Here is a 16,598-nt window from a genome sequence, read left to right as displayed (position 1 = left end):
CACACACAGCGTGAGTCTCTTTGTTCATTGTTTGTTTGTTTGTTTAACTGTGCCGCCCCAAATTTTTTATTGGCCCGGCCTGTGAAAATGTTCCGATAAATGTTCTTATTAATAAAATGGACATTGACATTTTTATGTCTGTAATGGGAAGGTTTTATTACGGTTACCTGAAAGTCCTGTTGGTATCATATGATCCAATGTCTTGCCATAGAACAATATTTTTCACATTTTCAAAATTCCAAACTACAAGTAAAATGACATATATAAATAATAGAGGTTCAGAGTAGTGAGTAGTATTGTAAACGTATTAAGTCACGGTGAAATAACTATCATTTTTTAAGCTCAGTTTTTTTTTTTTTTATTGGCTAAGCTATTTAGTGGAAGTGGAAGTGTTTGATTTACGTTAATATTTGAAGTCATATGCTTTTCATATGCTCATTACAGTCTTCCTAAACGTCAATAACTGCCTATCTAATTCAATCTCTAAAAGTACAACTTTAATTAGCTACAGTTACATGCAAATATCAAGCTACATTTTGCCAGTTCAAACTTGACATATTTTAAATAAAATTTAAATGAATAAATGATAAATCTTTGATGTTAATACTTAAAATATATGTTTATCCCTTTGAGCTGAAATTTGAATCAAAGTGTAATTCATTTTCTGTAACAAAAATTTAGCATCCTTTTTCAAACCTTGAGTATCTAATCCATTTATGATATGCATACCTTATATTTTTTTGCCATCTCCTAAAATTGATCTGCTAATCAGGACTTGTAGGGTTGTGACGTAATGCCTTCAACAGAATAAACCACTACATACTTAACAAGCCATTTCTGTGCACTTTAGGTTGTAGTAGTAAAATGAAATGGTGGACAAAAATAAAAATAAAAACCAAACAGACAACTCCTGACTGTAAAATATGACTTCCATATAAATCTTGGGTCTGGTGAAGAGCACAGACCCTGGTTTCGGGGGAGAGCTCTTTCCCCAGAACCCATCTGTGAGGAACAAGCAGGAGCTGTGAAGCCGAGCAGAACAAGTCTGTTCTGGTGTGAACACACTGAATAGATTACAGTGAGAGCACTGCCTTCCTTTCTTTGAAATTATGTAATGCAAAAACATGGAATAAAAATGGTTTCAAATGAATGGCAAATGAATTGCATTAAGCTACAGATCTAAATATAGTTAATAGGATGTTTTCTTTGCTGATAATATTAAGAGGTTTTTTTTTATTGCATTACACAATAAGGCTGTTTTGATCCTGGGAGGTTTCCAGTGGCGGTTCCTGCATTTTTAGCAGATTAGCGCTTTGTTCATGTCAGTAGACGACAGAAATGGTCCTTTTGTTGTTTTACATCCACCACTAATAATTTATTATTTTATTTATTTATTTTTTATTGTTTCAAGTGTAATTTTTAAAATTTACATTATTGACATTTACAGGCAAAATATATGAGATCTTAGCCAAGTGGCTAATTGTCTTCCATAGTCACAATGGACAGGTTGATGTAATGTTCAACAAGAAGAAAAAGCAAAATCATGCTACTGCACAAACACACTTCATAAAGGAGAAGAGAGAGAAATTAAACTGCTGTTTGTAGACAACAATTTTTATTTTAAATTATGTTCTGATCAAATGTCTATGTGATCTCAAGACATGAATATTCTTAATTTAGAGCTTTATTGATCCATTTTTAAAAAAAATTCAGGGTGGGATAATTATGCAATTGCAACAATTTAAAAACATTGTGTGTATAAAAAAGTATTCACCCCCCAGGATTTATTTACTTTTTTGTTGCTTGTACAAGTCAATCGTGAGCAACAAACTGTAGCTTTTTTTTTGTGCAAAAAAAATCCCTTTAGGGTGATGGTACAAATTGGTTTCTACAAAATGACAATGAATGTAACAGAAAATAAGTGATTGCATAAATATTCACCACTCCAGACATTTGATGTTATCTTGCTTTATCCATCCCTGCCCCTCAAAGCCAACCAGTTTAAACAAACGAGCTCCACGTTTTCTGATCAGAGGTCAGATATTGACTTCTTATGGCAGGACTTTGATGATGGAAAAAAAACAAAACTTAGTGTTTCTGCAATTTGTGGGATTTACCCAACACTAAGTATAGGTATAACATACACTTGTTCACCAACTTGCTGTTTTTGTGTTAGACTCTAATCATTCAAGTGAAAAAAAGTCCATTAATGGGAAGTATTATGTAAAGAAACATTTTTTTTTAGCTTTACCTCATGTTACTATTATTCTCTCATCAAAAACATACATGGAGTGTTGCTTTGATCCTTTCATCTCCATTCATTTCATCAACCGTTCAGCTGTACTTCCTCAGAGCTGCAGTTTCCAAGCTTTCGCCTCACTGAGAAGCCTTCCGCTGTGACTCCCCTACTCAGCTCCTTCAGACTAGCCAGCAGCAATTAGCAAACACCTGGTGGAAGTGCACATCAGCTGGGCTACTTCTCAGTGAAACGCTGGTAAAAACGTTGTTAAAGGGTTAATAGATGATGATGATGACTTCCTGAAAGCAGTAGGTGTTCAATTATAAAGTCAAATTTCTACATGATATTTGATATTTATCGTTTTTATAACAGCTGAAGGTAACAGTTACTTGATTGTGCTATAAAATGGCACTATGTGCCTGAAAAATACATAATGCTGCCTCTTTAATATCACATTCATGCACATGTTGAGTGTTTGTACTGATAATTTTACCAAATTACAGACCAATGAAAATCCTTAGTCATAATCTGAAGTCATGAGATGAGAAAATAGTATCAGACTCGTTTATTTTATTTTTACATTAAAAAAATATCAAAAATATTTACAACAAACACTAGAAAAAAAACTTGTAAAAGTAAAAATATACATCGGTCCAACGACAGTCGTCTATACAGTCTACAAACATAAACGCATGTATCCGTCCTGATGCAGCTTCTCCTTCAGCATGGCGGCTCTCCTCCTGCTCACAGCGGGGCTGCAGGGCGCTTCCTACAGATCAGAATGCGCTTTGGTGTCTTAGCTGGGTTTTAGAGGAGCTGGGGGCAGACTAGCCGAGGCCTGTTCCAGGAAGGCCAGTGGTCCCGGAGGGGGTAGATCTGTGGGTTTACGATGCTGACCGCTAACGTCCTCCAACACCTGATGCCAGTGGTGCAGCTTGGCCAGATGCTTCTGAACCAACAGTTCTTTCCTCTGCAGCTCATTACGCAGGTCCGACACGTCCTGGAGAGAGAGAACTGGACTTGAGAGGAGAGAAGCCACAGTATACTGAAGGCAAGGAATTAGCAACCCATAAATGTCAGTTTGGTTCAAATGTTTACCTCTTTCAACACCTGCTCTGGTTTCTGCACAGAGAGCTGAAGCCTCTTCTGTAGGAAGAAGCACTCAGTCTGCCGAGCCACATCCAGGAACTTCTGGATGCACTGGTCCACGCCTTCAACATAAGCATGAACGCTTTGAAACACACACTACCACGTGCAAACAATTCCAATATAACAATGCAGCAGACTGACCGGTTCGAATCTCCTCCTGATCCGTACCGTTCACATAGTCCTGACTTACCAACGATGAAAAACAAGCCTGAAATATAAACAGAGCAGCTTTAAGGGCGAAACTATCAGAGACTTAGAATGGACTTTTTTTTATTATAAAATGATTATATATATATATATATAATTTTTCAAGCATTTTTTTCTAGAAATATATTTTGGGAAATTTCTGAGTTTCAAAAGTCAAACATTTTCCACTTTGACTCAAAAATCTGCAAACTTTTCTTTTTGAGTTTGATCAAGAAAAGCTTTTTTTGTTTATTTCATTTTTGCGGAATATTACCTTTTCTTTCAATCTACAATGGTCCCATTACGCTGTCGTAAAATTGCGATTATGGTTCCGTGAAACGGCGAGTTGAAGCTCCAGTTTGTAACTGGTAAACTCATAGAAAATGCTACATTTTAACTACAGTTAGCTCATAAATGAGTATGTGTGTTAGCCGCAACAGCTAATGCTAACAACAGAGCTAATGTAGCCCTCTTCCCTCCTACCTCGAAGGAAGCCTCCAGTTCGTCCACCAGGGTGTTGTTCCCCTGAACCCGGGGAGCGGTACCGGGAAAGCTCGGCTGAGCCGGTCCAGGAGGACCCCCAACGGGATGAGCACCCGACGGCTGCTGGCCTGGAAACATACCGTTCATGGACGAAGCCATCTTCAACTGTCCGCCATCCGGGTTATGCGCATGCGCATAGCATTGATTTAGCAATAAAGGGCAACCCGCAAAGAAAACTAAATAACTAATGAACGAATTTAAAGATTTATGAATATAAATGAGGTGAAAAGATGCACAACAAGCAACACTCTACAGTAAATAATAAGTGGAAGAAAAATAATGAGATCTAATCTTAAAATAGAAATAATCTGAAAAAATACAAATCGGCATTGATTAATAATTTCTTTATATTGTTTAGATTAAATTTTGCTGTTGCTGCTGAAGTGTAGATATAAACAGTAATTCTCCAAGCTTCATCAAGGTGGTTTTATCCATAAATATAAATCGACTTATTTACACATCAAAATCATTTCAAAGAGTCAATGTAGCTTATGAAATGAAGAAAAATTATCCGACTAAAACCAAAACTCAAGAAAAGTTTACAATGCGGTATCCGATCAGGAGCAAATACTAACTAATAGGCTGGTTGATGGAGGAATTTATAAAACTTGAACAATGAATAATGTCGGGCATTTTAACCGCGGTGGTTTTGACATGCAGGACAGTGCTGGAGAAACTATTGACACCACCGAAAAGATTTGTAAAAACTGTAAATGTTTCTATAAATGTATGAACATTTATAGGAACATATATTTCAGCGCCAAAGGAAACGAGATAAAGAAACGGTCGACTGGGTCTCATACTGATACCCACAGATAAAAAAAAAAAGGTAATGAAGAAATAATTTAAACTCCACAAATACCCATTAACACAAAAAAACCAAAGTGAAGTAACCAAAGTGAATTAGTGAAATAAGTTATTTTGTAAAAAAAAAAAAAAAATAAAAAATATATACATATATATCTTTTTCTCCACTGACTAAATATTCTCAATTTAACTGATGGATTTAGTTTTGAAATACCGGTAAGTGGTAAATAAGGCAATATTTAACAGTATTAAATGTTTAATTTTCACATTCCTTCAGCCTGGGCAGAACATACTCTGTAAAAAACAACCGATGATTTTAATAAGGAATTACATCTCATTTTAAAAACATGTCAATTGCAAAAAATGTGCTGGAAACAATGATTGCTGTAGCAAAATATGTTACTTTACAATGCCACGAAACTGATCTGTCCCTTACAGATTTCTTCTTGATTTACATTTTTTTAACCCCCATTTCAGATCAAATTAATGTTAATATGAGAAAGATAACCCCACAAAACAATATAGAAAAAATGCAATGTTGGAATTTACACTCACATTATATAGAAGAAAAGCTTTCCAAACTGACCTGGCCCTATGTTGACAAGTATTTGCCTTCTACTTGAGGTTAATCACGTTCTGTTTGAGCAGCCACACAGAGGGTGATTGACAGCACTGTGACCCGCCTCCTGGCTCTGATTGGTCATTTCTAGTTAGCACTGGGAGAAGGCAGAGGAGCTGGATTTTTTTCTCAGATTATCCATCTCATAAGACATAGTGACAGTTCCAACAAAATATGTTTTATATATATGTAAATGTATATAAAAATTACATAGTTTAGCTTTAAGTGTGAGAAAATAAAAACAGGAGAAATCTGAAAGAGGTCCTTTCACAGCACAGTGTAATACTAATACACAATATAAATCCATATTAGCTCATCTTTGTTACCTATGTAACATCTATTATACTCATATCTATGTTGTTAGTTCTGTGATCTCTGACTCAGGACAGTCCTGCTCTTCATCATCCTCCTCTCAGCCGCTGTGGGCCAGCCTGGCAGCAAACTCCACCAGTGTGCGGGTCGGCCTCCCGGACATGCCCTTCCTGATGTAGGGAACTTCGTCTTTGTTGCTCATCACTCCAGCGATGTCCAGGTGAGCCCAGTGAGGAGCCGTGACGAACTCCTTGAGGAAGGCAGCGGCTGTACACGCGCCGCCAGAACTGCATAGGATAAACAGAGAGATGGGTCAGGAGGCGGTCAGGCCACTACGTCTGTTGATAACTTTGTTTTTATTAACCAGTTAATAAAATTACTTTGTTTTCCTGAAATAAAGTAATTGTTCACAGAATTTTCTTGCACTGAATCAATTAAAAAAACCCATTTTTTTCATTATGTTTTTTTTTTTTATAATTATTGTTGAATATTACAACAATTATTATTATAGTTCTTTAAAAAAAAAGAAGCCGTCAAACCTTCCTTCATAGTTATCATGCTCAAATGTCAATCTGATCCAGAATTAAATTCACAGACTTTTCTCAACTTTACAGGCAGTTTTATAAACACCAAAAATGTATATTTATTCATGGCAAAAATTATAAAGCGGACAAAAAATGAGAGACAGGAAGGAGGGAAAGGAGAGGAAGAAGAATAAAAAAAGGAAGGGAGACAGGAAGGGAGGAAAGACCAAAAGAAGAAATGATGGAAGAAAGAAAAAATAAAGGAAGGATGAAAAAAGGAAGAAAGAAAGAACAGAATGAAAGAGTAAAGCAGTAAGAGGACAGAAAAAAAGAGAACAAAGAAAGACTGCAAGCAAAAAGAAATCACAAAAGGAAACAAGAAAGAATAAGTGAGGAAGAAAAAAAGTAAGAAATAAAGAGAAGGGATTCAATGTAAAACTGGATCTGAGTGTAGCAGCGGTTTGCTACGTACCGGCTGTATTTGCCGATGTTGTTGAGGTCGGCCAGCTGGCTGTCAGTGACCTGCTTGGTGTAATGTTGGAACAGAGGCATCCTCCAAACTCTGTCACCTGTCACAACACTTGCCTACACACACACAGAGCATAAGCCAAAAGAGAAGCTGGTACAGTAGTGAGTGTTGCTGTGCTTCCTGTCTACCTGCTGCAGCTGCTCCCACAGCCAGTCTGAGTTGGTAAACACTCCTGTTGCCGCCGAGCCCAGAGCTACATCCATGGCGCCTGCAACAAGAGGTTCTACACTGTCTACCATCATTTCTTTACAGCGCTTCCACTCAGTTAATGACATAATAACAACACATATAACTTAAACAGAGCAGCAGCGTTAAATCCTGCTACCTGATCTCACCTGTAAGAGTAGCAACATTAACGATAGCTCTGGGGTTAAAGGTGTGTCCATAACAGAGAGCATCAGCCAGGATCAGTCTGCCTTCTGCGTCTGTGTTATCCACCTTCAAGAAACAATAAACCTCATCAGTAAACACACAACCACACACAGTCAGGGAGCTGTTTGGACCAATCACACGTCTTCATTTACCTGGATTGTCTTCCCGTTCTTGGCCGTGACAACGTCGCCTGGTTTGGTGGCCTTCCCGCTGGGCATGTTCTCACACAGCGGAGCCAGACCTGCTCCGAGCACAAACAGAAAGGATGTCGGTCTGGGTACAATAAAAATAGAGGCATTGGCAAAAAGAAAGAAGAAGAAGCCCACCGATGATGTTCACCGGGAGCTTCAGAGCCGCTGCGGCAACAATGGAGGCGCAAACCGTGGCGGCTCCGCCCATGTCGGCTCGCATTGCATCCATGGATTGAGACGGCTTTAGAGAAATGCCGCCGCTGAACACACACACACACACAGGGATCAGAGGGGGGCAAAGCTCACACATAGCCTACTAACAATGAGACAACATGATCATAATCAATATGAGTCGTGAGTGTGTTTGTGATGAACCTGTCGAATGTGATGCCTTTCCCCACCAGCAGCAGCGGTGGCTGCTGGCTGACTGCTGAGCCGCTGTAGTGCAGCTCCAGAAAGACAGGGGGCTCCTCTGAGCCCCGCGCCACACTGAGAAATGCTCCCATCTGCTGCTCCTCCATCCAGGCCTTTGATCTGCATGTAAAATACACAAACACCAATAAGTAATAATAATAAATCTGGTTATATACCAAGTAAGAACTAGTCTTCTCTCTCTGCAATCATCAATAATCATAATCTGACAAGAGAAACACTGGAAATATTTAACCACTAACATCAGCACATTCTCAGTCATATAGCAGCAAACAGTCGGCAACAAATAAACACAATGAATAAAAAGTTACAAAGTAAAAAAAACCGTTTAGAAATAAGTAAAGTAACCAAGTCAATACCTATAAGTAAGTAAGCAATATCATACTAATATCTTAATCATTAAAGTTAAGATAGTTGAGTAATTCAATAACCTAAAATGCAGATATATAGGCAAGGAGAAAAAAAACAGTTCGGCAAATCTAATTTGCAAATGTAAAAACCAGAAAGAATGCAAGTAATTTTATAAATAAGACAATAAATGAATAATTACAGTACTTAATGAGTAAACAAGAAAATACAGTACATAAATAACCAAATGTACAAACAGGTCAAAGGTAAATTAGGATGCAAGTATAAAAACAAGTTTATATATATATATGTATATTTATTTATTTTATTTTTAATTATTTTTTTTTACAAAAATAGAGTTTATGCAATGTTATATCATTATCAATATATGAATTGGAAATGGTGACGAAAAACCCAACAAACCGTTTTTTGACGGTGACTCGTTCAGCGTGCGGAGCCAGTTTCTCTTCGATGGTGTTGACGAAAGCAGTCGGAGTGATCCGATTGGCCGGAGCTTCCATGAGAAAACGCGCCAGGTTTTGACCTTCTGCATAAATGACGCCTTTCTTCCAGCCGTCCACATCAGCGCTGGAGAGACACAGAGAGGGACGGTCAATGGTGCCAGAAAACCTGCAGACTGAGAAATACTCAAAATACAGAAGAGTAAAAAACTAAAATGTTCAGCTGAATGTAAAAAAAAGAGAGAGAGAAAATAATTAAATACAGAATCTCTATAAAGATTTGCAAAAAGGACAAAGGAAAAGATAGCTTGTGAGAGTCAAGTTGTAATAATGAGTGGTTAAAAAAATATTAAAATTTTTGTTTTTGTTTTTATCTTTATTGAATCAAAATGTGCAAAACAAACAGGTATTGCATTAATAAACAGCACATAGAAAGCAATATGTAAAAAGAGTTCACTTTGAAACAAACACAGGACAAATTTAAGCAAGATAAACAGAGATACATGTCTTAAGGAAAGAAAATACAATAATACAAAATAGAGTAGTCAAGGAAAAAGGAAAAAAACATTTAAAAAATTACTTAATAAACAAACAAACAAAAAAAAATTTAATTCTTTTTAAATTAAAAATTGTAGTCAGAGGTTTTTAGAAAATACTTTTTGTACTTAGAAAGAAACATATTGCTCTTTTTAATGTTAATCAAAAGATTTTAAAAGCTCAGGTTACCTTCCATGTAGCTGTGAGGTCACTCTGGTCTTCTTCTTAGACTTCAGTTCATCGTAGGAAAACAATCCCAGAACGGCGCCTTCTGCTGCCGACTTGGCGTCACCGCAGTCGTCCACCTCAACGTGACCCACCTCCAGTTCCTGGAGAGTCCGACAGCCAGCTGAACAAAAAGAATATGTACATATACAAACATCAGTAAAACCATTTCTGAAACCGTATGCGAGATCAGACACCGGAGCGGATCGTACCAGACACGGCCTGCCTGATGTTCTCCTTCCTGCTGTCCCACTTCTCAGCCTCACACACTCCTTCACTGTCTTTGCCCAACCCAACTACTGCGACACAGGGGAAGTCCTGATGGAGATCAGAGCACGATTTACTCTGTCGCCATTAGAAGACGGGGAGTGAAGTGTTAAAGCAGCGTCTTGTTACCTGGTGAATTCCATAGAACAGTCTGCTTTTGCCTTTCTTGAGACCAGGTCCGGCACTGGGGGCAAAAACAAAACGTTTAAAAACACTCAACTGCTGTCCATAAATAGTTTATTCATTTTGCAGTTATCCCATTTCCTGAATAAGTAAGATAAACATAAGAGAAAAGAAATATAGCAAAAATAACAAGCAGACCCATTGACTAGAAAAGCCCCGATCTGATATTAATATCTGTATTGGGCCTGATATTGAAAACATTTTTTCACAGTGTTTTGGTATTGGATCAGTATTGACCGATACTAAGCCTCAGACATGACAAAATAAGTAATAACTCAATTAATCGCATGATAATTACTTTAGAATTTCCATTTGCATGAATTATTGTTTGCCTCTCTCTGGATGTCTTATTTTTAGTTGTTGTTCTCTCTATTTGAATATTTTAAATGTTTTCCAGTTCCAGTGTTAAATTCTGATTAGAATTTAAAGTTTATTGATCTTTGAGAATGTGTCCTTGCATCATCATGCTATAACAAGTACGTTACTTAAAAATGATCTCAAAGCAACAATATTATTGTTCATTGCAGTAACTTTAGGGACAATTTATCATCCAGCAAAATTTGTTATGGTGACAGACCCAATCCACCATCATCCATGAAAAATCAAGAGCTGGCAATAATTCCAAGGTAAAATGTGACCATAAACTTTCTGGTGTGTTTAGTTATTGCAGTAAAAGATGAGCCAGTTACTAGTGACAGGGGTTTTATCCACTGCTATTCAGCTGGCTGAAAGATTTTTAATGCACATTCTCCAATGTTTACGAGAAAAACACATTTGACTGTCTGAAGACAGCAGTTTCCCACATGATGTGCAAATCAACACAAGGTCATAATAAAACACCAAAGCTCTAGAAATAGCCCACTGTGTTTTTAATAAATCCAGACACGATTTTTACTTTTTAAAATTGAACCACCAGTTAACTTTTAACGATACTCTATTTTACTGGGACGCACATGTAAACTGTTGATCACATCAGCTGACAGACATAAGAAGCAACTCACATTTTCAGCAGCTCTGAGAGCTTTCCAGACAGAGACTGGTCAAACCTGGCTGCTGCCTCCGTCAGGTGAACACCTTCCTCCTCTCCGTCCTTCTCAAAGACTCCCAGGACCAGACCCTGCAGACACACACACACACTCACAGGTCCACACTCTACTGCTGAGATTCTCAGGAACACTGAACACCTGGTAAACTACTCACCTTTCTCTCCTGCAGGTGAGTGTGTGAGGCAGAGAACGGCCTGCAGAGATGTTTCCTCGCGGCCGTCTGCGCAGCTTTCCTCACAACAAGCATCGTCACCTCCTCAACATGTAATAATCTGAGTTAATATCCTAGTTTTACCTCACTGGAAGGTCAGGCGCTTCTCATGCGGGAAAGGAAGGCAGACGACCCTTCAGAGTCGCGTTAAAGTGGCGTCACCAACGAGATAGGACGACGGGGAGTTTGTCGCCACCTAGCGGCAAAATATCACTGTCTGTCCTGTGGAGTACAAAGTGGCTTTAAATGCAACTCTTATCGTTCTAGTTACACTTTACAGTTAATTGCTACTCAATGTAAGTTGTCATATAAATTTACAATAAAATGCATTAAAGTTTATGATTCTAATTTGACCAAATATGGAAAATGTTATAGGCCTGTCTGTCACGATACCAAACTTTGATGATAAACTGCCCCAATAATTATTGCAATAAACGATATATTGCTGTTTTAAGATAATTTTCAAGTAACATGTAAATAATAGCATGATAATGCAGTTTTCTCTGTGAAAGATCAATAAATTTTAATTTATTGGTCTTGACACTGGGACTGGAAGATATGTTACATATCTTAAACAAAACAACAAAAAAACAATAAATAAAACAGAAATATAAGACACACACACACACACACACACACACACACACACACACACACACAACTGAAACCATAATTGAATTGGAACCATAAACAATTTTTTCTTTAAAAATTGCTAATCATCACAATTGAAGATATTGAAGTCATTTTAATGTATCATGCACCAGGCTTATTTATGTATGGATACTGTAACATGAGCCTACAGTGAATCATATATGCAATTACATGCAATCTTATATTTATTTTGCTTGATTGTTTCAAGATTATTGTTTGCATTGGGTGGTTTCCTAAACAAAAAGAAAATTTCCTGCTCAAACTTAGGCCACCTTAAACAGTTTCAGAAATGCAGGACTTTACCATAAAATGATGAGCGTTCTTGACTTACATAAAGATTCATAGATATCTACTGGTTAGAAACCAAAGATCAAGTGTTTTTTTCCCATTTGTGCTTCTTGAGCAAATGCAAAATTAATTCAATGGATCCAACAGGCAATCATGCAGAGTAACATAAAGCCTTAAAAGAGGCTTTGAATAGGAACAAGACATACACAAAAGGATCAGATAACTGGGAATGATATTTCAAATGTCTGTAATTTACATTCTGTATGTACAATGAAAAAATAAATAGCATATTTACAGACATTTATTTACTACACAAACCAAATTTACAATACTGAACGTAAAATGTTCAGAGTGATTCTGTTGGACCACTCTTCATCGTCCACAGTACCAAAGTAAACCCAACAATAAATCCCTCTGTCTAAACTGGACAAGTTGGCTTTTTCATCGATTATCTATTCAGAACCTATAACAACAAATAAACATTAAGGTCCTTTAAAATCAGTTTTCAGTGAGGATGAGTGTGAAATGAGTCTAGCTTCTGTAAAAGCTTCTAGCTTCCGTATCATCACAAATGTCAGTAAGTGTTTTTTCTTTTCCACGCTAAAAGAAGAAGACATAACCAATAACTATTTTTCTCTCTGTGTATGTGCTTGTTTATAATACCTTGTGGGGACCATTTTCCTGACTCATACTACATTGTGGGGACCCACGGCTCCTTGTGGGGGCCGGAGCCTAGTCTTCACAAGGGGAAACAACGTTTTTGGGGTCAGAGGTTAGATTTAGGATCTAGGTGTGAATTGAGTTTCTGTTAGGGTTAGGTTAAGGGTAAGGTCTAAACTGTAGAAATGAATGGAAGTGAATGGAAAGTCCCCACAAAGATAGCCACGCAAACATGTGTGTGTTTTCTTTAGTAGAGCAGGTCCAGGGCAGAGATTGTGGGCTCTTCCGGCTTCTTAATCTCCGGTTTGGGCAACTTGATGCGACTCATGGCGACCACTCCACAAACGACGAAGTGAGTCCCAACGCTGCCAACTCCCAGCCAGAAGGACCAGTCCAGGCTGTCATCCAGAACCTCCAGGATGAAGAGGTTCTCTCCATGGTTTGCCACCCGCTCAGTCAGACGGTGGTGCTTCATGGCTGCCAGGAAACAAAGGACCCCCAGGGCACCAAAAAGAGCTGCAAACAGAAGAAAGTACTTCATTTCCCGTCAGATTTAAATATCTATATTTATCACATCTGTATACAGTACTATGGTGTACTAGGGACATTGTAGATCTAAAAAAAGAAGAGAAAAAAACCTCCTAGATTAGTTACAGAATATTATTAGAAAGAAATCTTGAAAATTTCTAAGGTTTCAAAAGTCAAAAATGTTTGATGTTTTTTGACTTTTGAAACTCACAGCCTCTGTTCTAGAACTTTGCTCTAGAACATTTCTGAGATTATCCTCAAAATTTCAGAGTTTGTCTCGCAAAGGCTCAACTTTCAAGAAATCTCAAAGTTTTGTTTTTTTTTTCTAAAAAAGTTCTGAGATTAATTTAAAATTCTGACTGATGTTATTTGGCTGAAATTAAGGCCCGTCTACGACCACCGGGGGTATCCGCCTGAGCAGAGGTCAATGTTCTGACGAAGTGTCTCAGCTTATTTCTGAAGTGGATCAGACCACAGGACATGTCTGCAGAAATGAAGATCTTTGTCCCAGTGGACATTTGCAAACTGGAATATGCCTTTTTTTTAAAGTTTCATTTGGATGAAGGGCTTCTTCCTCACTGAGTGGCCTTTAGGCCCATGTCAGTACAGGACATATTTCACTGTTGATAATCACTCTGTTATACCAGCTTCAGCTAAACGAGCTAAAGATTAGGGAGATGGCAATGAGGCCTTCCGACCTCCAGGACGTGGGCCTCATTATCAAAGATAAATCATCAAATATCAGTGAAACATGCAAAAAGGTAGTCAGCAAGTGTTTGATTATTATAATGCTATTAAAATTTGTTTTCTTGAATTATTAATTATTATTATTATTATTATTATTATTATTATTATTATTATTATTATTATTATTAATGAATACACTCTTTACATCACTTTGGATAGATGATTACCTTATTTTATATTAGACACAAACCACTTGATTGAATGAGAAATAAATTTAAACCTAAATATTCAAGGGATATAAAAAATGTTTGGACTTAATTGTTAGTAATTTAGTTAAGAAAAACTGTAAAGATAAATAAATAAATAACACAAAAAAGCCTAAGAAAGGCAAAACATGTGTAAGCAAAGCAGAAAAACGCAGGGTTTTTACCAGCAATGAAGTTCCATAGATAGAGTCCTTTGTGCCCTTTGATGCTCTGGTAGGGGAACTTGCGTGCGTTGTAAATGCAGAAGGACAGGCTGACCAGGGCGAAGCCAACTGCCACCAGCAGGAAGAGAATCACCATCATGTGAAGACCCCCATTCAGCCTCTGCACCAGCTTTGGAAAAACTGCAGAGGTGAACAGACCAAGAGGGACGAGCTTAGGGAGGAAAACCTCAGAGCCTTTCTTTATTTTACTTGGATATTTATTTTCAGTCCAGAACCATTTGACGGTATATTCTTTATTTGCTTGATAAATAACTTAATTTTGACCTGTGAAGCATTTAAGTGGAAAAAAAGCTCCTAAAATTAAGCTTTAGTTCTAGATAAAAAAGGGACCTAAATTGGATCTTAAGTTGTTGAAGATTGTATTTAAGCTTTGGGGCTTGTTTTTTGTTTTCCACACTTTTTATATTTTTATCACAGATGAATAGCCAAAAAAGTACTCAAGAAAGAATAGCACTACTTTGACATATTTTCATTTGGGTAATAGTAAAAAAACAAAAAAACAGCTTTTACTCAGTTTTATTAAAGTTTCATAAAATATGTTTTTTATCTGATTTTGTTATTTACATGAATTATTCCCATTTTGGTCCTTAAAATACCAACATGTTCATAAAACCTAATATTTTGATGATGTCATTTTTAAATATTAAATGAATATTTTATCTATCATGACTAGCATTTTTTTTTAAGCAAACTCTTGAGTAATTTCTTGGGTGGCTACTTTTTACTTTAACTCAAGTAAAGTTGAAGTAGTGCTACTCTTACTTGAACGTTTACAATTACTGGGTACTCTCCACCTCTCTCCGTTACAGTCACCGTGGATCTTACTGTATATTTTGGAGCGCCTGTTCCCGAGTCCGCACCTCTTGGTCTTTCCTCCCTGGAACAAACCGTAGTAAATGTCCCCTATAAACTGGTCCATCTCCGGACTGGACGCGTTCACAATGTCCACCCCGGTTTTACACAAGATCCGCCCGACAACCCACCGCTCTGTGGACAGGGCCACTACCAGGAGGGCCACCGAGCCGACACACAGCGCCGAGGCCACCGAGAATGTTATTCGTTTCCACAGAGAAGGCATCTTACGAGCCCATGGTGCCCCGGAGAAGGTAAGAGGACGCCGGGCAGCGGCCGCGGGGCTGGTTCGGTGATCACCATGGGTTTACGGAGTCGTGCATTGTCTCCTCTCAGCTCGGGAAGAGAGAAGCTATGAAGCTTCATGAAAAGCCGCTGGGCCCTGCGTGATGTTGCATGTATTCATGTGTAAGTCACACGGGAGGAGAAATTGAATCTATGGGCGTCAGGGAGATCTCTTACCGGGAGAAACTCTATCCGCATACCGGTTTCTGCGCGCGCATACACAAACAAACACACACACACAGGCGCGCGCGCAGACATTTATTCACTGGAGAAATTAACCTTTTCCAACTCCAACTTTGAATCAATCATTTCTTATAGCTTATAGTCTTTGCTGCTCAATCAGCTGTAAAATTAAACGCACTCTTAAAGTCAAATGACAGATGTGGTTGATACAACAACGACGCTAAAGGTCAACAGAAAGCATCAACTCAACATGTTGACCTAAATAATGTCCTCCATCCTTCGTTTCTTCAACTCCTCAATTAAAGTAATGATGCTTAAACCGTAGTATAAACTCAGCTCTGTTGGAAAAAACGTATTTGTTTAGTCTTTGCCTTTTTGTCACTCTTAAAATTTCAGAGAATTAAATAACTTATATATATAAGTCATTTATATATATGTGTGTGTGTGTGTGTGTCTGTGCTGATTATTTGTCAAACTGCAATATGACTAAAAATTATATAAATTAATTTATTATTATAGTTTAATTTCATACCATTAGTATTTTTTTTCTTTCTCACCAATATGTAAGAAAACATATCTTAGAGAGAAATTTTTTTTTTCCCTTTCTGTTGTCAAAGAAAATATATTGAGGTAAGCAATAAACTACACATTCTAATGGCTATTGTCATGGTAAAAAAAAAAAAGAAAAAGACTTTTCTTTTCTGTCTATATTTATTAGGACGAAGACCCAATAAACAGCTAGATTTCACCAAAGCAGTAAGAAGATAGAAGACCAAATTTGAGCAAAATAAAA

The 16,598-nt window shown here is 37.5% G+C and overlaps 3 protein-coding genes across 3 annotated transcripts; all 3 read right to left on the bottom strand.

Moving 5' to 3' along the window:
• Positions 1-2,505: 2,505 nt before the first annotated feature.
• Positions 2,506-4,256, bottom strand: med28 (mediator complex subunit 28). Its single transcript, XM_044115754.1, has 4 exons — positions 4,058-4,256; positions 3,530-3,596; positions 3,338-3,450; positions 2,506-3,239 (listed from the first exon to the last, which is right to left on the bottom strand). Exons 1-4 carry the CDS (start codon positions 4,214-4,216, stop codon positions 3,036-3,038), a joined length of 543 nt encoding a protein of 180 aa, XP_043971689.1. The 5' UTR covers positions 4,217-4,256; the 3' UTR covers positions 2,506-3,035.
• Positions 4,257-5,162: 906 nt separating this feature from the next.
• lap3 (leucine aminopeptidase 3) lies at positions 5,163-11,400 on the bottom strand. Its single transcript, XM_044115748.1, has 13 exons — positions 11,125-11,400; positions 10,926-11,041; positions 9,871-9,925; positions 9,687-9,792; positions 9,439-9,598; positions 8,675-8,839; positions 7,847-8,005; positions 7,607-7,731; positions 7,433-7,521; positions 7,244-7,346; positions 7,037-7,116; positions 6,852-6,964; positions 5,163-6,142 (listed from the first exon to the last, which is right to left on the bottom strand). Exons 1-13 carry the CDS (start codon positions 11,215-11,217, stop codon positions 5,956-5,958), a joined length of 1,551 nt encoding a protein of 516 aa, XP_043971683.1. The 5' UTR covers positions 11,218-11,400; the 3' UTR covers positions 5,163-5,955.
• Positions 11,401-11,955: 555 nt separating this feature from the next.
• Positions 11,956-15,786, bottom strand: clrn2 (clarin 2). Its single transcript, XM_044115747.1, has 3 exons — positions 15,311-15,786; positions 14,426-14,605; positions 11,956-13,296 (listed from the first exon to the last, which is right to left on the bottom strand). The coding sequence occupies exons 1-3, from the start codon at positions 15,561-15,563 to the stop codon at positions 13,028-13,030; spliced, it is 702 nt and encodes a 233-aa protein (XP_043971682.1). The 5' UTR covers positions 15,564-15,786; the 3' UTR covers positions 11,956-13,027.
• Between the last annotated feature and the right edge of the window lie 812 nt (positions 15,787-16,598).

The sequence above is a fragment of the Gambusia affinis genome, linkage group LG04 (assembly GCF_019740435.1).
Source record: "Gambusia affinis linkage group LG04, SWU_Gaff_1.0, whole genome shotgun sequence".
Lineage (NCBI taxonomy): Eukaryota > Metazoa > Chordata > Actinopteri > Cyprinodontiformes > Poeciliidae > Gambusia > Gambusia affinis.
Note: the sequence above shows the minus strand (reverse complement) of the source record. Positions and strands in the feature narration are given on the sequence as shown.